General features: G+C 37.2%; 1 protein-coding gene and 1 pseudogene across 6 annotated transcripts in view; one reads left to right on the top strand and one right to left on the bottom strand.

Annotated features, from left to right (window-relative positions):
• Positions 1 to 4,272: 4,272 nt before the first annotated feature.
• LOC149778481 (uncharacterized) lies at positions 4,273 to 5,508 on the bottom strand (annotated as a pseudogene).
• A 5,264-nt stretch (positions 5,509 to 10,772) lies between these two features.
• LOC149778480 (uncharacterized) overlaps positions 10,773 to 20,962 on the top strand; it is a 119,961-nt gene continuing 109,771 nt past the window's right edge. For 3 of the 6 annotated variants that reach the window (XM_089939349.1, XM_089939347.1, XM_089939346.1), the window contains exon 1: positions 10,774 to 11,473. In XM_089939349.1, the coding sequence (XP_089795475.1) occupies positions 11,043 to 11,473 (431 nt within the window). In that variant the 5' untranslated portion in view covers positions 10,774 to 11,042. Of the gene's footprint in view, positions 11,474 to 20,962 lie in introns of all 6 variants that reach the window. The other 3 variants (XM_089939348.1, XM_089939350.1, XM_089939352.1) reach the window with 2 other exon arrangements.

Here is a 20,962-nt window from a genome sequence, read left to right as displayed (position 1 = left end):
CGTTTTTGAGATAATCATCACAATGTCAGGCGCGATACGATATCCCATACGTAAAATCGTTTATCATCTATGTCGTCAGGCCAACCGAAAACTGATTTTATTGACGACCTTGCAATGTGAACTGCACACGCTGAGAATTCGATTGTGATGGCAGAATGGAGTGTGGGCTCCTGAGCATGTATAGACATTTTATGGTCTTTGCCGGTTATTAATGTGAATTTTCGTCGAACTTCTTCACTGATCGATGACTAGCCGTACGCACCCGAGGAAAGTTAAATGGTATTCCAGGTGGCGCTAGCGTCTGCTAAAAACACAAATGAGTTAATTGCTGGCAGACCACGAAACGGTTGTGATCTGACATTAGGCCAGCTGTAATAAACTCGCAGTGAGGCAAATGTGATTTCAAGTAAGCGTGATTGACCGGCTGTAACGGGTGCAGAAAAAGACACACTGAATTCTGGTTTCATTAATGAGAGTGTGATCATCGCGGTAATACTTTGGGTTGTACTCACAGCATAGATTTCGCGTACACACGCAGGATTTCAACTTACTCAGAATTAATCATTGGTATCATAGTAATATATATTAATTATATCTCCAGCAAGTGCGTGCATCAATGAGCGATATGTTTTTCTGTCCATGATCTCATTGGTGTGTAACCGCTGACAAATTGATCAAGCTTCATTAATGAATTCAGGTCCGTTGTTGCCTGCACTAATTTAGCCCACAAGTGTTTCCAATCGATCAGCAAGGTCGTTTGGGTCACATCGTGAACCAAGACTGCTTCTTTTCTTTTCTTCTTCCTGTGTGGATACAGATGTACGTTTCGGTAACTTTTGCTTTGCCAACAGTTTTACTTGTTCGTCTATACATTATGATTGTTCTTCCATTGTACGATATTCAGGTGCAAGATTTTGCTCTTGTTTTATGGTGCTGTTGCATTTTTCCCGTGTAATTGTTTTACTGGTGGAAACACATGTGTTACACGTTTTGGTTGGTGCATAGTTGCACTTGTTTATTGAGATGAGTTTGCTTGATCCGAATATTTTATCAGCCTCCTCTGTCTTGTTTTCAGTGGTTGATTCTGCCCTGTGCAGAAGTCTCATAAAACGATTTATCTCATGCCTTGCTTGATTATTTTTCTCCAGCTTTAGCTAAAGCAAGTATGTCAATATATCGCCCACATATTTCACCAGAGGCCTTTTTAGACCCATTAAGTTCTCTGTACACTCACTTGTTCCATATATTCTTTATCTTTTGTGATGTTTTTTCTATCATTTAATGTTTTCCGACAGACATAATTGCACGGATGGTGTCTTCATAGGTCCACATGCGACTTTCTTCAATAAATGTTGTTGCTGCATTTGCATCATTGACTCGTACCAAGGTCGTCCTGGAAGAATTCCTTTGATGACTTGCTCTACTATCATTTCTTTACATTTACTGAAGTCTTATGTGACTTCCTCAATCTCCACTGGCAAGCCTATAAACATATCTGCAGTTGCTCTTGTGGCTTCTTTATATACATGGTGCATTTAGCTGTCTTGCGAACTGGATAAGCAATTTTTTCTGTGCTACCTCTTCCACGGTTGCTATTGTTGTCCTTTTAATATCCCCTGCACGTTCGGCAATTTTCATCGTTGGTTTATTCAGTGGTGCAAATGTTTGTTAAAAATCCACTGTGAGGTTTTCTCGTGCAGTTTGTCGCGACTGTAACATATCTTTAACACATATTCGACCTGCAGTAACATTACGAATCAATTGTTAGTGTTCACGAGCAGCTTTCGGCTTCGCTTCTCGTATTCTTCTATGGCATCACTGGCATATAATTTATAAAATAGTTATGATTGTTAAATTGTTGTGTGAGATGCCTTTGCAAGTTCCGGTCAAATCAATAACGATTGACTTGATGCTTGCATTCATTCATTATTGATAAACAACGCATAATCTTGCATTCGTTTAACATTAATAACCAACGCATAATCTTGCATTTATTCATCATTGATAACCAAAGCATAATCTTGCGTGCATTCAACATTGATAAACAACGCATAATCTTGCATTCATTCAACATTGATAAACTACGCATAATCTTGCATTTATTTATCATTGATAACCAACGCATAATCGTGCATTTATTCATCATTGATAACCAAAGCATAATCTTGCGTGCATTCATCATTGATAACCAACGCATAATCTTGCGTGCATTCAACATTGATAACCAACGCATAATCTTGCGTGCATTCAACATTGATAACCAACGCATAATCGTGCATTTATTCATCATTGATAACCAAAGCATAATCTTGCGTGCATTCATCATTGATAACCAAAGCATAATCTTGCATTTATTTATCATTGATAACCAACGCATAATCGTGCATTTATTCATCATTGATAACCAAAGCATAATCTTGCGTGCATTCATCATTGATAACCAACGCATAATCTTGCATTTATTTATCATTGATAACCAACGCATAATCGTGCATTTATTCATCATTGATAACCAAAGCATAATCTTGCGTGCATTCAACATTGATAACCAACGCATAATCTTGCATTTATTTATCATTGATAACCAACGCATAATCGTGCATTTATTCATCATTGATAACCAAAGCATAATCTTGCGTGCATTCATCATTGATAACCGACGCATAATCTTGCATTCATTCAACATTAATAACCAACGCATAATCTTGCGTCCAAAATCACTTCTTGGCATTAGTGCAGCATCGTAAAAGAATTTTGGTAATATTGTATCACTATGTAATAATAAAAGGAAACAAGAATCTGAGGTTGCACAACATTTTCAGTCTGTAAACAAATGCAATCACAAGAAACATGAAACACATTGCAAGAATTTTTACCACAAAGTAGTCAGTTTTATACAATCGTATCAACATTATTAGTTTTTAGTAAACTATAATTTACTTTATATTATTTTACTAGATAACGTTCAAACATGTAATACGTACACAAGCTAGGATTTTAGTAAAAATTTAAAGTCGCAGAGGATAGTGGTGTAAATCGGCCCTTGTAAATCTTTAGCTTATCTTGCATCTTTTTCAGCTTGTGTTGCTAAATAATTATCTATTGATTTGTGACTTGTGCGTTTCGGGCTTGTGTTTTTCGTGAAATTGACGTTATGCATTTTTTTTATTTATTTTAGTAATCCAACAATATGGACCTTTTTGGCATCACTGGTGGGCTCTTTATTTTCATGAAATTTTATATTCGGCAGGTTGATAATAAAACAAGTGTGTGCATAAAAACTGATCCTGCAATCATGAGGCCCAAGGTCCATATTTTTGGATCGGTATAATAAGCAAACTATAAGTATATCAATCACTTGACCTGACAAGTCAATGTTTTGTTGATTTGCTTTAGAAACGAACAGTCTGCTAACGTCAGACATAAACTCCGAAGTAAACTGTGTCCCACAGTCTGTCAGCATTTCTTCCGGAACTCCTGTTCTACTGAACATATCAAATAATGCCTGAGGTACTCTTTCTGTCTCTACACTTGGTAATGCTACGGCCTCTGGATATCTAGTAGTGTAGTCGACCATCGTTAAGGTCTCGCTGGATAATTTCGTATTTTGACACCTCCCTAATTTTTAAGGTAGAAGGCATGAACCTAATTATCACAAGCCTAGCATTTATAAATTCACACAGAATCTAAATCTGTAATGTGGTTGAGATTTACTTTGAGTTAGGCTTGGAAATGGGTTGGCTTGTTGGTGACTGCCTGTTACAGTTAGACGAGCATTGGAGATCAAATGCGTAACCTGGGCTGCAAATGAGCAGCCGACTGGGCTTAAGAATTTACGTGTGTCTGCAACAGAGGTAAATATCTAAAAATCAAGATGGTTGAGGGGTGATGAAAAGTATGCTAATTTTTTATAGTACTAGTGAACTTTATTCATGCAAAAGGCACATATTGATTCTTTTAGCTGCCTTGTCACAGGAAAATATTCAAAATAGCTATTTGCTGTCAAAAATGACTGTACAATGTAGGGTTTGGTGGCAGTGTTCAGTATAAAAGCCACCAGTTGCATCAGGAATTAGCCTGATTGCCGCAGTCAAAATCTCACATGTATGCTTTCTACAAAAATCATTAGTTTGTTTTTATTTGTATCTTCAGTGTAAAATTATTCTCATTTTCCTGCAATTGGTCATTGTCGGATAAAAATTCACCAGATAAACTGTCCAGTGAGACCTAAGATAAAACGATTTTTCCTATCCGTCATGGGCTTAATCATACCTACCATATATAATGATACCGTTTTAAAAGGCGTATCGATGAGAAGTATCTGACCCGAAGGCACTTTAGTAACTCGACCCATGTCAATGGTTTGCTGACAGATGTCACTTGACTTGCAGTATCTGGCAATATCAGCAGAAACTCCTTGCTCATAAAACTCCAAAAGCACTCTTTCAATGGTACTTCGAACACCCAAATGCCCCGACAGCAACATATCATGAGCCTTTTCCATAACTGGCTTGAGTTGGAATTCTGAGAATTAGTATGTGGTACGTTGATTTTAGAGAACTTCTCCCAGTCGAGACGCAAACACCTGTTTTGGACCTTCCCGAGGGTTTGCTTACAAATCCGCCCCTTCAGCCATATAAATTTCTTTTCACTCAAGTCTTGCTACAGTTCTTTGGTGCAAATATCAATTAACTGATCTCGTATCTAGAAGTATATAAGTGCTTCATAGGTCTTTGCGATTTTACTCAACCTAAACCAGCCATCAAAGTAATCTAGATATCCTACCAAGGAACATCGCATAGGTTTCGTTGTCGTTACGCCTTTTGCTTCCTAAACTTTTTCTTACACCCTTCCTCTGTCATTTCAAATTGCCTCAACAACGCATTTTTCAACTTATCATACACCATTCTATCCTCTAATGGTCATTTCTCGAACACTTCAAGGGCCGTTCCCTTAAGCAAAAATGTCAAATTTAAAGCCCACAAATCTACATTCCACTTTTGCGCCGTGGCATATCTCGCATACATACTTACGTAAGCGTCCATCTGATCTATCTTTTCATCAAAATGTGACACCTTAACCTTCTTCTCTAGTTTTTTCTCTTGTCGTCCCTCTGTAAATTAAGCTTATGTTCAGCTTCCAACTTTGCAAGCCTCATTTCTTCAATTTCCCTATTAACTTCTCTCTCCAGCCCAGCCTTCTCAACCATCTCCCAAACGCTTAAGTCTGCAAGAAGTTTTTCCCGCTCGATCCATTTCTAGCCTAATCGGCCTTAATTTCTGCGAAACATTTCGCCTGTTCTATCTTTTCTCGAGCAAGAACTTTCTCCTGCTCAAACTTCTCTTGAGCAAGATTTTTTTCCTGCTTTATCATATTCTTCTCCTGAGATAACATTTCATTCCTCTCTTCCCTTTCCCTAGCTTGTTCGGCTCTGACAAATTCACATAAGTTCTATCCTGTATACCCAAACTTTTTCCAAATCTGAATCAACTCACTAATTCTAGTCATGACTATTGATTATTCCGTGCAAATTAAATTAATGTGTATCAGTACAAAAAAAGGGTAATTTAAAAATATACCACTAAACAAACAAAGTTTACACACTTAAGAAACTGAAAGCAGACAAGCGTTATGTAGTAAGTGCAATAGCATTTTCCCTACAAAGGATAGTATTACTGACTCACCCCAGCAACACTTATTCTCCTGTCTGTTCCCCTGTCATGCCACCCCACACTACTCACAAAAGCAACAAACAAATTGTAACAACGAGGATTCTTTACAATATAATTATGAAAGCTGCAGCTTGTTTATCTATATTTCTCCAATAGAAAGTTGCAATCAACCATCCCTCTTTCGACACCACTGTCACAGAATAAACAAAAGGATGATTGGAATGCAACTTAAGGAGAACATAAAAACACGCACAAAATTTAAGATGATTTAATTAGATGATAATGATGAATAATGAAAAAATTATATTGCAAAATAACGAAAAGAAAACAAGTAACCACAGATAAACCGTTCCTAAATATTGTCAATTCTTCAACTTCTTAATAGCACTTTATGTTCACTGGTACTTCTGCACTGAATTATTATTCACTGATTATATATGCCCTCCGATGGATTCTTCACTACATAGGTACGCCTGCCAATAACTCCTTCATAGTGTAGATGTGCCTTCCTATGGTATCTCCAATGTGTAGTAAATTATAGGGTACTTCTTGTGACTGGGGCTAATATGTCCCGACGTTCTTTGGACGTCCCAGATTTGTCCGCCCTTGTTGCAGGTTTCCCTGGCTAGCACAACTCTGCTTAACAGTCTCTCAAACTGGCCCTAACTAAGCGATTCATGTGACGTGCTCCCGTGTCCAAACGTTCTTAGAACATCTCGGGTTTTTCTGCCCTTGTGGCAGGATTCGCTGGCTAGCACAATATCCCGTTAGCAATCTCAACCTGGCCTTATCGCTTCAGGATTGGAACAGGCCCGGCCCTACGATGTGTGGGGCCCAAGGCAGGAAGAGATGAGCGCGGGGCCCCAAGCGAAAAAACTGCATTGTTTGAAAGCGCGGGGCCCAAGGCGGTTGCCTCGTTCACCTTGCCGTATGGCCGGGCCTGGGTTTGAAGCGGCTACTAATCGAAAGTCGTTTTGAGTCATATAGTATAAGGTTAAATGTGTACATTACATTGAGTGACTTATATACAGTGTCTTCGTACTCTGCTTTATTCAAGTGCTCTCTTTATATCACATCTACAATTACTTTTATCTCTCTACACTAAATGAAAGCAAACATTTTATGAAAATATTAAATATTTACGTTGCAGCTGACCTATACAAGTAGATTACAATATAAAAGCATAAGATATTCAACGTACCAACTTTGCATACTTAAATATGAATTACAATCAGTACATTTGATAAACATAATAGTCTGTACGTTATAAACAATGACTTATAATAATAAATACGTAAGTAATGAAAACAGTCTACTAGAATTAGTTGTAATGAATAAAATAGAATCCTCAAAACACTACTCCTATTCTATATAAACAAAAGATAACAAAAAGCTGTACCTCCCAATAGTATAATTCCCAGCTGAAGCACTGAATACAGATCATAAACGAAGGTGTAGTAAGAGACAAAACATAAATAGATGGGAAGACGACAAAGACAGAGGAAGGGTAAGATAACACAAGAGGAATGAAGATGAGGGGAAACAAAGATAGAAGAGACGACGCAAAGTATAACAGCAGAGGGAGAGACAACCATCTACATTAGCTTAAAGGTAGAAGGCTAAGAATAGGAGGGGGAAGACACGGGAGTGAAAAAGAAGACGCCGACAGAAAGAGTCACAGGGAAAACTATAAGGAAAAAAGAAAAACAAACTCCTTCTTAAGACTATAACAAATGAAAGGAATGTTTCCACTCCCACAAGTATGACAAGAAACCCCAAAACAGACAAACATAGCAATCATATGTACAGAATACACATAGCACAACAACAAGGAACACATCTATAGTATACATACTGTATAGCACATACATCTGTAGCATACATACTATATAGCACACACATCTATAGCATACATACTTTATAGCACACACATCTATAGCATACACACATTCGAAAATAATAATAAAAAATTACTTTTAAAAGAAAACACCTATCCTCCATTTATAGCACCACATACATAAACAAATTTCTACTCTCATTTATGCATAAGATCTTCAATTGTACCCTCCAAAGCCGTCTTCGGACTAAATTTGATGGCCCTGAAAGAAACCTGATTGGCACGCTGCTTAATGCACCAAGAGACAGCGTCGCGAAACCCAGATTAAGATCACAAAAATCAATTCCGCTACTATTAATCTATTTCACTGGTACGTCTTTAGGGAAAATATAACAAGTACGCACAGAACACAAAAGGCATTAACTACTTAGATCATTCACAACTCTGAAACATTCGATTCGGATATATGACCATCACATCTTTCGCGCTAAGATAAGGACCGCCCCACAAAATATAAGCAACTGGGCATAACTTTGACGAAACGTAGAAAAACTACAGTTGGCGGGCAGAGTCGAGCAAACAATTGGAAGGACACGAGGTATGTTTGTCTGTGTCTGTGTGTAATTTTTAAAATAGCTTTAACAATTTTCCAGTCATATCGCTACGAAGTCTGCAGCGTGGCAGTTTATAGTGATGTCTAGCACTGGGGCATCATGCCTCAGACATGTAGCATCATGTCCCACCCAGTCTTATTAACCTGACACGGGCCGGCCAGTCGTAACACTAACTCTTAATGCTGAGCGCCAAGCGATGCAACTGTTATTACCATTTTTATAAGTCTTTGGTATAACTTTTCCGGGGATCGAACCCGCGTCCTCCAGCATCTGATACGTAAGCTCTAACCTCTTAGGCCACCGGAGCGGTCGAAGACAAGAGTAGACAAACAGAAAGGATGCATCAGGCTGTCAGAGCACCCTTCGACCCTCTGTTTGTTTTGGAGACATTTTAATGTCTAACACCGCTCGGGTGCCCTAGTGGTTAGAGCGTCCGCCTCGGAAGCGGCAGGTCGTGGGTTCGATCCCTGGCCGAGTCATACCAAAGACTTACAAAAATGGTACCTATAACTTCCTCGCTTGGCGCTCATCATTATGAGTTTAGTGTTAGGACTGGTCGGCCTGGTGTCAGGATAATGTGACTGGGTGGGACATCATGCTACATGTCTGCGACATGATGCCCCAATGCTAGACATCACTATAAACACTGCCACACTGCAGGCATCGTAGCGATATGACTGAAAAATTGTTAAAGCTACGTTAAAAATCCAAATCACACAAATCACACACACACACACACACACACTGTGTAATACCAAATTAATTAGTGCGTAAAAGCATACATCTAAGGAGTCGTAAATTGCCATATATGCCGATAAACGACTATAATTCAAAGAATCAATTAATCTGCATTTTTCACAATGTTCGTAAAGAAAGTCAGGGCGGCAGTCTATAGATAATAGGGATATGGCGGCCGTACTGAATCTACGAAGTTGTCCGTATGAGACCGGTTCAAATATAAAAACATCTCGTGAACACAATACCGACATGCGTGAACGTACGTTTAAGAAACACGATAACTACAAATGAATTTTGATATTTTCGATATATCTAAGTCAGTGAATAGTAACATTGAGACAGTATGATTCTTTTAAATGTTGCTTAAGGAAAAAATAAGAAGCGGCAGAGGTTTCTCTTGTTACTATGAAAACAGAAATAGGAATCTGGATGAAATTATAGAAAACAATATATCGTGAAAAAAGTAAGAAAGCTGAATAAGTGACATTAAGTTTTTTTTCTAAATGTACACGGGAAATGGTGTTGATTGACACGAGAAATTGATATGTATGCGGGAAGGCAAGAAGGAAAAAAATGCATCACTTTTCCAGGTAAAACTATTAACACCTAAATATGAATTTTCACAGACAATGATTTATGTATTTTTAAGGAAAAGTTGGATGTAATGAAAGCAAAAGCCACGTGTATCATGCATCTCTTCAGCTGAAATCCCTTGACATATGTGTACATTTCAGCTTGAAATCTCACACCATGAGTATTCACTTGCGATGAAAACATTTGTGTGAATATATATTTACCGTAGAAGGTACACTAAATTATTAACTGGCTGCTCATTGGTGCATGAATAACATCCATTTTTAAGCATTTTATAATGGCATTCAAAGTAAAGTTCTTGTCGAAATTTGTAATGGACATATAGTAACAATGTTTGTTTATTTATATATCACAGTCAAACATGTATTGACCGCTCTAAGAAGTGACACAATTGGTCTCTACTGAAATATGATCACTTAACAGTTTCATTTCTGCACTAATCTTGTCTAAAGGATTGTGAAAATAATAATAATAATAATAATAATAATAATAATATTATTATTATTATTATTATTATTATTATTATTATTATTATTATTTTGTTTACAGATAGGCCCGACACTAAGATGTGCGGGGCCCGAGGCATCGAGCGATGAGCGCGGGGCCCCAAACAAACGAAAAACTGCACTGCCTAAAAGCGCGGGGCCCAAGGCGGTTACCTCGTTCGCCTTACCTTAGGGCCGGGCCTGTTTACAGAGGATGACTCGTTTAGTTAAAGACTATTTTCCCTTCAGACCCTCTTAAGAAGAGTAAAATAATGTGCATCATATGAAAGATAACAATACTTACTGTTCATTTTAATGTGTTCAGTATTAAAATACTAAATTCCATTATCTATTTGAAACACAAATGTGGCAACTCTTTATGTGTGAATACTGAGCAAATCTTTGGTATGACTGTTTATTTGCATTGTTGTCGGTATTTTTATTTTTTTTCTCTACTTGTACAGCTATTTACCCCCAATACTATTTGCTTTTAGTCGTATCGAGTTCATTCCAATAAATTTATATAAATCTATTAACAGAGCATTTGACTTTTGACCTAACCCGTTGTTGATTTGACCTTGAGCCTGCAATACGTAGTATAAAAAAAATCAATATATATATTTACAAATACTATGATTAACAAATAATCTTGAAACGGCTACCTTATACGCCGCATGCGTTCAACGTCAGGAGTTGTTTACAGCGGGTTGAAATGTGTTGAAAAACTACCTGTACAATATAGGTTTTCTCAAGTAATAGTTTGCTGCTACGTTCTAGATAGGTATTCAAGGATAAACGTACGCTTCACACTGTCGAATTTTGTTTACAGCTGAGGCCACGCAACTCTTCTTCGGTTGATTACTGACCTGAATTTAGATACATTAGACGTACAGCCGACCTGCGCAGTGTGGCAGTTGTTTTAATGCACGCAGGTAAACATAGCTAAATGAGCAATTGAATCGAGTGTTGATCATTAATATTGGCGTAGTATTACATATATACGGCGTGGATTTAAACTACCACTGTACGAAAGTTTTATTCGCATAATGTTCAACATTGATTCCAACAATATTCATTGTTCGGTCTGGATTACTTATAAATCATGACATCGAATTTCCTAAGCACACTAGATTTTGCTGTAAGCCTAAGACACCCAGATTCAAGTTCGACGCCAACTGGAGGAACTGATAATGGCGAGAACCCAGGTGATACACAAACGATTCCAGAGGGATCACCAACCCCGAATAGATCCCATTTAGGATCCACCACCTCGAAAAAACTGTTCACAAATGTAGAAGAAAATGAGGCTGAAAATTCTGAACTCGAAAGAGTGTTGGTGTCAACTAATGGTGTGTTTTATGAAAATCAAGCAGACGACATTCGCAGTAATCTGGGAGACCTAAGAACGGTTTGGAGTCAGGAAACAATCTCCATTACTCCTAAAAAGCACAGCAGTGGGTTTGCGGAATTGATGAAGCAGGTTAGAGAATTCAAGGCAGACAGTCACAAAGATGAAGAAGGGGAACGAAACAGGTCTGTATATTACACATCTTCCCACTTGCTGCCTGACTTCATAATCGTAACGTAATATTGTAAAGGCGTTATATTTACGTGTAAAGCAGGTGGGTTTTTTCTCATTATAATGACTGCTTAGTAACAATTAGTGTTAGTGTCCAGGTTTTTGTATTTTATAACTTCATTACATCTAATGTTTGAATACTAATGAAGCTGAAAAAAAGTATATTCTGAAGGAGAAAAAAACAGTTATACCAAATATATGCAAAGAGAGACAGAGCATTCAGATATTGACAATAAAATGACAGAAGGCTGAGTGATGCAATCCTTTCGATTTGTCATTTAAGTTGAAACTAACTGGCCTTGCTATGAAACATTGACATTAGGTTGCACCTTACAGTAAAGCACTGACACCAGGTCGGGCCTTGCAATGAAGCACTTACATCAGAATACCCCTTACTAAAAAGTACTGACATCAAGTCGGACCTTACAATGAAGCACTGACATCAAAACGGGTCTTACAATGAAGCACTGATATCAGATCTGTCCTTCCTATGAAGCAGTGACATTACAATAGGCCTTACAATTAAGCACTGACATCTGGTCGGACCCTACAATGAAGCACTAACATAATGGGCCTGACAATGAAGCACTGACATCAGAAGAGGCCTTACAATTAAGCACTGACATCTGGTCGGACCCTACAATGAAGCACTAACATCATAATGGTCCTGACAATGAAGCACTGACATCAGAACAGGCCTTACAATTAAGTACTGATCTAGCAATTAAGCACTAATACCAGATCGACCCTTACTATGAACAACTGACATCAGGTCGGACTTTACAATAAAACGCTGACACTGGGCCGGGCCATGCAATGAACCACTGACATCAGGTCGTTCTATATCTATATACAATGGACAAGCGTGGCTAAATTTTGTATTACCTTCCCTCAACACCGGAAATAGTCACGGTGTCAGTTAAAAGTCTGTAATTCAAAGAGTAAATTGTTGGCCTCATATGTCCCGAATCAGATTAATTCAATTAAAATGGTGGCGTATAGGACACATTTTAAATTATTTCAATCGTAAAAGCCTGTCAAAACGTGGAGCATGTTATTTTGCAAATACAAGTTCTAATGTACGTATTAACATTATCCCTGGGCATTGAAATGGGTGTGATAAGAATCAAGTGTGAATATCAAAGATTCAATATATTATTCTTAATTGTATCCTTAAAAGTGTTCATGAAACTTCGTTAACTAACAAATAACGTTTTGAAAACCCGACTGACAATGCAGTGTCATGAAAGGGTCAACAGAAAGGCAGCTGAAGTATATATGGGTTAGTCGGTGTTAATAAGCCGATAAGAAATACACTGCAGTAAAACTCAGAGAATTTAACCAGTTTCATATCTTCCTGCTGTTTCCTGTTCCGGTAATCTCGAGATTCATAAAACCTTTTCAGCAAGACCATGAGCTGATGATTTTAAGCCAGGGTCATAAAGTTACCTGCGTATAGGCCATGCTGGCAGATAGTGCAATACAAGTCCATCAATATTTGCCTCTTTCAACAAGGCATATTGAGGCAAACCAGCACACAAACAGATTAGTCAGATGCAGATAGAAGGCCAATTTTCTGCTCTTTCTATCATTTTAGTTAAAATTCGAAGAACTTATTTCTGCTAAGAGTCACCCTGTATAAATACATCGTAAAATGCATCGGTTGTCTGTCAGTACGGCCGTCAGTTGCATTGGGTCTATATTAGATACATGAGAATAAAAAGCGGATCGAACAGCGAGAAAAGAGAGGATCATGGGCATCGTTTCCGTTTGAAGGTTATGTGAACTACTAAATTACGTTATCAATATAGTCCTTAAGTTTGTTTGTGAGTACTGAACTTTCCATTGTGTTCAAATTCTAATAAAACATGTTAAAGTATCTTCAAGGATGAATGAATGGTGAAGTTCTTGTCATTTTTTGGAGAGGCTGGACAGTAAACAAAGCAAAGTGCAGTGAGTCACATATATCACTTCCGGATCAGTATCAACAACTCATTACTCAACGTGCACTATCACCAAAATGCACACACACAACCGCACTATAATGCTGATATTCTAAAGAATAAAAAGAAGTTGCTTTAAAGCAATACTAAGATAGAGTAATATTTCCTCTCATTAGAGTTAGTCAATGTGAGGAAAACTTATTCTATTAACATGGGACTAAATTCGTTGGTACTGATCCTGAAGTAATAATTGTGACCTTTATTCATATATAAAAATCAAATAGTGCACTTTTTATCGGTTTAGAAACTTTAGGACTGTTGGCTTTCAATAGTGTTATCCCTTCCAGTATTAATTTTGTTAACAAGAGGAATTTTAGTGATTGTATACTATTGTACGTGTGTTATTACAGGTGAGCCATTTTCTTTTATCATGCAGTATACAATGTGACCAGTCATATGTTATATATCTATGTCACATAACAAAAAAACCTTCTAAATTACACAAACTCTCTTTGACGTGAATGAATAAATTAGAGCACAAATGCATGATCAGTTCTTTCTTTGTATATAAAAAGGGCCTGAAAGGAGTCTAGTTTAGTAAACTAAATTGATTGCCCTCTGAAATTTAAGAATTTATTATTGCTCGAAGATTACCAAAACAGATAAAACAATGACGCCAAATGCGCGTGAAACTTTCTTTTTCATTTCTTTTACAAGAAATCATCAAGCAAACACGCTTTTACGTGTCTTTTTTCACAACGATTGGACACTCTGCCCTCAGGTGATTATTCATCCTCAAGATTACCAATTATTATATGCTCCAAATTGTGGTTTTGCTTTTCGCTGGAGTGATTATTTTCTAAACAAATCCAAATTCCATTATAGTGCTCGCATTATCGGCTCTCTGAGTAAAGAATGGCTTCCTACCAAGCCTCCCCACACAACACAATTTTTGCCATAAGGCAGATTGGAGGGAAAATCTCGGTTTAAGGGCCAAATATCAATCAACCCAGAAACTTGTTAGACATAGTGTACACACCTGGGGCCTGTCTATACTGTGCATATAATAATGTATCTTCCACGCTCCAATGATGGGTTTTCCCTTTTTTTTTTCTTCTATTGTTCTATCTTCCACACCCCAGATATGGGCTTTTATGTTAAGATGATGCAGCTTAAAAGAAGGTGTCGGTTTGCATACAAGACCACTAGTCTTGTAAATCATAAAATAAAAACTTTAACAATATAATGTACACAATTTATAATTGAGGACAAGATAAAAAGATGTAAACAATTTATACTTGAAGACATAGTTATTGACTGAAAAAAGTGCAATTTAAAACTATAACCAAAACAAGGTTACGAAGTGTTCAAGGTCTCGTATTGTGGATATAATACTCCATTACTATGAAGACTGAATGAAAGACTAGTCCTAAATATTTTGATGCGATGCTGTCCATGCATTGAGCTAATTAGTCATTCAAATCAGCGCCATCTACTTGCACTGTTGACTGCACAAAGGGTTTTTATTTATTAAAATATTTTTGGGAGAAAAATTATTGATGGTAAACAGCATTCGTCAGTATTTATATTATTCACTGCATTGAACCCGAGGTCGATACTGTTGCTATTATGAATTCAGGCAAAAAAAATGTGTAGTTTTTAAAGTTGCGTTAAATCTGATTTGGTTAAACAAAAAGGTCAGATATGAGATTAATGTAGAGTTCTTAAAAATGATAAGTTGTATGACGAAAAAAGACTACCCCCACCCCTTTAATATTAAAGTTCAACCAGTAAGTGAACTACACTGATAATACTTATGACGTTCTTTTATTTTTGTTACGAAATAAAATTCACCATGTTGTTATAATCTTGAAACGAAAATGACGAGCGGGTCCCATTAAATTTTCTGTCAGTGTTACCAGGGTGATTGTTTATGACCCTTTAAAACCTGTTTAAAGCGTCATCCTTCAACAGCTTGAAAGCCTTTTTTTTTCATCTCGACATTTTGATCATCATTCTCCTTTTATCAAACTCCACCCCACACCCACTCTCTTAAATGATTACAGTGTCGTCATTCGTGTGTTTGTGTGTGGTGTCCCGTTTTATTCCGTAAAAGACTGAATTTTGCTAGCAACTTTGATTCATGACTATATTCTAAACTCATGCTGGCCACTACATAATGCAATGGTGTTTCCGGTAAGGCTGTAAGGTTAGGACAATATCCACCCAAACGTGCACTGCGATTGTCTGATGAAGATATTATTGCGATAGATTTTTTTATATCTAAATGTACAAAATAGGTAGAGATGTGAATACTTGTTTGTTTGAAGTCTGATATGTTGATTATGCGAAAGACTTTCTTTGTGCTTGTTTTACGACCTGATCTTTCAGATAGGGCTCGATTTATTTTTGGATTGAATAGCGAGCATTGTATTACAGCCTTGTTCATTCTTCCATGTCTAAATTTAACATTTGACAACCACTTCATGCATATGTAAATGGTAGGAGTGAAGGCACTCTACAAATAACAAGGTGTATGACCTTAACGCTTGTTCACTTTTCGCTTAGTATTGCGATATTAAAAACTTCACACTTTGGAGTACCAGTTTTGCCGATCGAGATAAATTATGAATCGTATTTAAAACAGTCAGTGCCACCCACGGTCCGCGGAATGCATCCGGTCCACGACCTGGTTATATCAGATTACAGTTACATCACACGGGTACATTTAAAAGTAGCTATCAGGTAGCAGATATGTTCTATATTTGAACTATACGGTGCCAGGTGGTTCAATATGATTCTGTATACTCATCATTCTGTCTATGATTCTAATTTAACAAAGATACCAACCCCAAAAAAATCCTGGTGTGACAAAGTCTTGAGGGGACAAAGTCTGGACTGGAATTGCCAGTGGAAAGTTTACACAGGTAGTTGCAAATTTTTTATGAAATTAGCCTCGAATAAAGGCGTACAAGGCACAAGCAACAACAACAACAACAACAATAATAATAATAATAATAATAATAATAATAATAATAATAATAATTAAAGTGATATTGCTTACAGGTTAGCCAAACAATGGTATACAATGACTGAAGATTATTTAAGAATAAGATGATGATCATGACGATGACGCCGACCTGACAATAGAGGAGAAGTAGACGACTTAATAAGATAAGTCAGATAATGTGATTGCGACACTGGAAGCAAAACCACTGTCCGTACTTCAAATCAATTTACATTTGTTATGAAGAAAAAAAACAAAAATACAAACATCATTCTTTGTACCAATTTTTTGTTCTTCGTACTATTTCGCACATTAAGATGCCTTAGCTGGTTATACATTGTAACAAATCAACCATGCTAAGTTTTGCATAACGTGTCTTTCATACACTGATAATTACATGCGGTGGCATATACTCACTCGGATACACTCTGCAATTTTAATAAATCCCATCCTATTCCACTTTGTCAGAATTCTCTCCCCGTTTCGGTTCACCAACCAAACGCTAAGACTGCACACTGTTTCGATTATAGCTATTTGCATCGCAAACATGATTCATTTCATAGTCATTTACTTGGGTTATGCCGATATCAGGGTTATATGCGAAAATCATACGTCTTATCTGAGGGGGAATGACACGTTAGGGTTCAGTTGTTAGTAACAAGTCCATCACATTAGTTTACTAATAATAACTTATTTGGCACTGCTTCGACCTTCCCATCATAAATGACTCCGATTATTTTTTTTAAGTCCAAAGAGCGAAAAGGTGATTATAAATTTGACGTGTGATGCATTTATCTGCTACTTATTGCAGTTTTAAACTTAAACTCATTAAACTACGTATATAATTGTGTTGTTTTATTTACAAATTATTTTCTAAACTTGGCCATAAAATAGCAACAGTAGTCTTAAACATGGCATATTGTACAGGTGCGTTACTGAGGTCACAAAATTAATCTCTATGTATTTTATCTTAAATTAGAAATAAATCATGGAATAAATTATCCGCTTTCTTGGCTGTAGCCATTTATTTATTTGGATAGTGTATGTACCATAATGTTTCGAAAAAGTAAGGTATATGTAATTGACTTGGAGAACGACCTCCTATTATTGCATTCACAGATAGCACATGAATCCTTCTTCCCTGCACTTGTTCTCTAAATTCTGTATTAATTTTGTACAGTATGGTACAGTATGAATTTGGTACTGCATAGTATAGTATGACTATGACAGCATGGCAGGTTTAGCAACTTTATATTCTCTGTCATTTAATACCTATCCGACTATGGGTTGATCTGTTGTCTGTCGTCCATCGTCCGTTGAATAATATAATCGTGTCAGTTCGAGAGAGAAATTGAAATACCTCTTATTACGTTTAGCTAGACCGAAAAAGAAATGATGCCAATCTGACCTCCAATATGACCGCCATGTCAGCAGTCAGATTAATTCGTACACATTTGAAAAAAATGTCAGCGTTTCAGTCCGAAGGAGAAATTAAATGGCTCATAATGCGATGCATCATCGATATTATCTGGTTCTAATGGAACCCAGCGATATTTAGGACCAATATCATTCAAGATTCAGTATTATTCAGATAAATTGACATATACGACATTTTGCACGTAACAGCAACATTAGGGCTGTGAAAATAGAAATGTTCTTATCTTGAATTCCTGTAATTTTTCTGTTCGCCCAGCATCAGTCCCTTCGAGGGACTCTTGTTATTACCCCTCGTTTTAATGAACCGCTTTAGATTGTGATACACCTCCTGAAGGCAGACACAAGTAAACGCAATACATTTGGCTATTGGCTAGTATCATTACGCAGAATACCTATTTTATCAATAGATGTCTATATATACATTGTATTACAGTATCAGATAGGCAGACACAGTTTTCACTGGTGTGGAATGAGGGGACACTCCAGTTTCTACTCTTTTAGACTTCAACCCTATTGAAAATCTTCACATGACAGTGAAAGTTTTGGAAGGTCTAGTAGCTTATTGAATTCGCTTTTTATCCTGTTTGGGTTATATCTATCCATATTCACACAAATATACAAGCACGGATATACACGCTTTTTATCCTGTTTGGGTTATATCTACCCATATTCACACGAATATACAAGCACGGATATACACGCGATTCTCTTTTTTATATGAGGGATCCGCGGTAGCTAATTTGGTTGAGAGTCGAACTCGTCATCCAAGGTCTTGGCTTCGATACACACCCAGGGCCAGCCCGGATCGGCTGCCCATGTTAGTCCTTTGGGAAAGGCATTTAAATCCCATTTTCAAGACATGATACATCCAGTAATGTGTTAAAAGTGTCCTTAAAAAATGTAGGTGACTCTTTGTCTGGGCAAATGTATGAATGGATGGGTAAATGTATGAATGGATGCCTTTTACATAACCTACATTCTGCAAGAATCTTTGAGGTGCAATTTAGGAATGTATGCAGACAGACAGGCAGAATGACATTAGGTTGGAAGAATGGAGTTTATTAATGTGTGCTTTACTGGTATGAATGAAAATACACACACACACACACACACACACACACACACACACACACACACATATATATATATATATATATATATATATATATATATATATATATATATATATATATATATATATATATATATTCATACTGTCAATATTGAGCTAATAAGTCACTCTACACTGTACACTTAGCATGTAAAAGTCTAGACAAGGTTGAAATTCGATGTCATTTCTATCAGCATGCACTAGATTTTTCCATGTTTTTTTTCCATGTTTTATTAATAAGTGGACTATTGATTTACTGAACGTTGTGCAGATAGTCAATACGAAGATAATTGCGTTGCTGCAGCAATAGCTGAATATACTGTTATTTTCTCTAATTGCGAATCTTCAACCCTTAAACACAGTAACCCAATGTATTGCGTTTACATGTTGCCAGGTGAGAGAGGGAGAGCTTTCATGACACGATGAAGAATTGTTCATTTTACAGGTCACCATTATCAGGTCTGCATGAAAGGGACACAGCTACAGACCTAGCAGCTCGTGCATGCTTTGGAAAGGCGCCCACGAGACGCCTACCATATCTACTTTTGATATGTAAAAGCTTAATTAACTGCATCTGTATCAACTGGAACAGATATTTTGTCAGTTCATAATCTATGTGCACACATATTCTCATTCATGGTCTCTTGTCTAATTGCCCGAGAGTTTTAAGGTGCATTTTAGAAGAAACGAGGGACCATAACCTATCCGTCTGCGCGTATATGTATACGTTTACAATGCTGAGTCTGTGCGTATATGTGTACGTTTATAATGATGTGTTTGTGCGTATATGTATGTGTACATTTATAATGCTGTGTATGTGCCTATATGTATACCTTTACAATGCTGTGTCTATGCGTATATTAGTACTAATATTAGTACCCTTACTCGTACCTCGTGGACAGGGTACTAACATGAGCATATACGTGTTAATGGAGCAAGCCGGGTGTGAATCACACCCGGCGCTCTTTTAACCTAATAATAACATTTTAAACATATTCCTTGCATATAATCCAATACATTGAGTAGTCCTCTTATTTAATACCGGAAGTATCGAAAATCATTGTAGAAATAGTTGTAAAATCTCGTTTACTTTTTTCAGCCGATATTTTCGTTTAGATCGTCCGCCATGTTATTTCAAATAATGATTACTTCCGTTCTCAGCCTCGTTTGTTTGTGTGCCATATTAGGACACTGACGCCTTATTTGGAAATGTAAACAAATCGTAGTAAAAATTTGGCGCCGTTTGGGTTAGATAATCTGCGCATTAAAAGTAAATACGGTTTATCGGCAACTTTGAAATTCAACCAAGAAGCGATTATTCGCACTTGATTGATAATAATATAGCGTAGAATATCCAAAATATGTTCTGGCAAGCCTTACGTAGAAAAGGGGTCACGGCGAGAGTCTCGAGTTATCTGTCATGGTGGACAGGATAAGGTTAGAGTAACCATGCCAATTTATTTTATCGTGTAAGGGCTTAATAAAGTCAAAATAAGCCAAACTTCTTTCACAACATGATTATACTTATGTAGTTGATTTCTACACTATTTGTTTTTCTGACTTTAGTGATGATTTTTTTTTTTGCTCCATTAAATGATATGGGATCAGTTCGTAGCCTCAACCACAACAAATCAAGTTGAGGCTACGACATCGTAGCTATGCGTATATGTGTATGTTTACAATGATGTAGGGGCCCCAAGTGGCCGAGTGGTCTAAAGCGCTCACCATTACGGATTATTGCCATCCTACCTCTGTCTGCGTGGGTTCGAGTCTCATGTTCGGCCAGTGTGGATATGTGAGAAAGCTTGCCAGTAGCTTCTCGTTGTTGTTGTTGTTTTAGGGTTTAACGCCATTTTTCAGCACACGATAGGCTATACATGGCGGCCTGTATTAATGGTAGAGGAAGAACCCGGGAAAACCCCGGAAAGAACCACCGATCCACGAG

Source organism: Sinohyriopsis cumingii, chromosome 17 (assembly GCF_028554795.1).
Source record: "Sinohyriopsis cumingii isolate HCF-2022 chromosome 17, ASM2855479v2, whole genome shotgun sequence".
Taxonomy (NCBI): domain Eukaryota; kingdom Metazoa; phylum Mollusca; class Bivalvia; order Unionida; family Unionidae; genus Sinohyriopsis; species Sinohyriopsis cumingii.
This window is presented reverse-complemented; position numbering and strand designations above follow the sequence as displayed.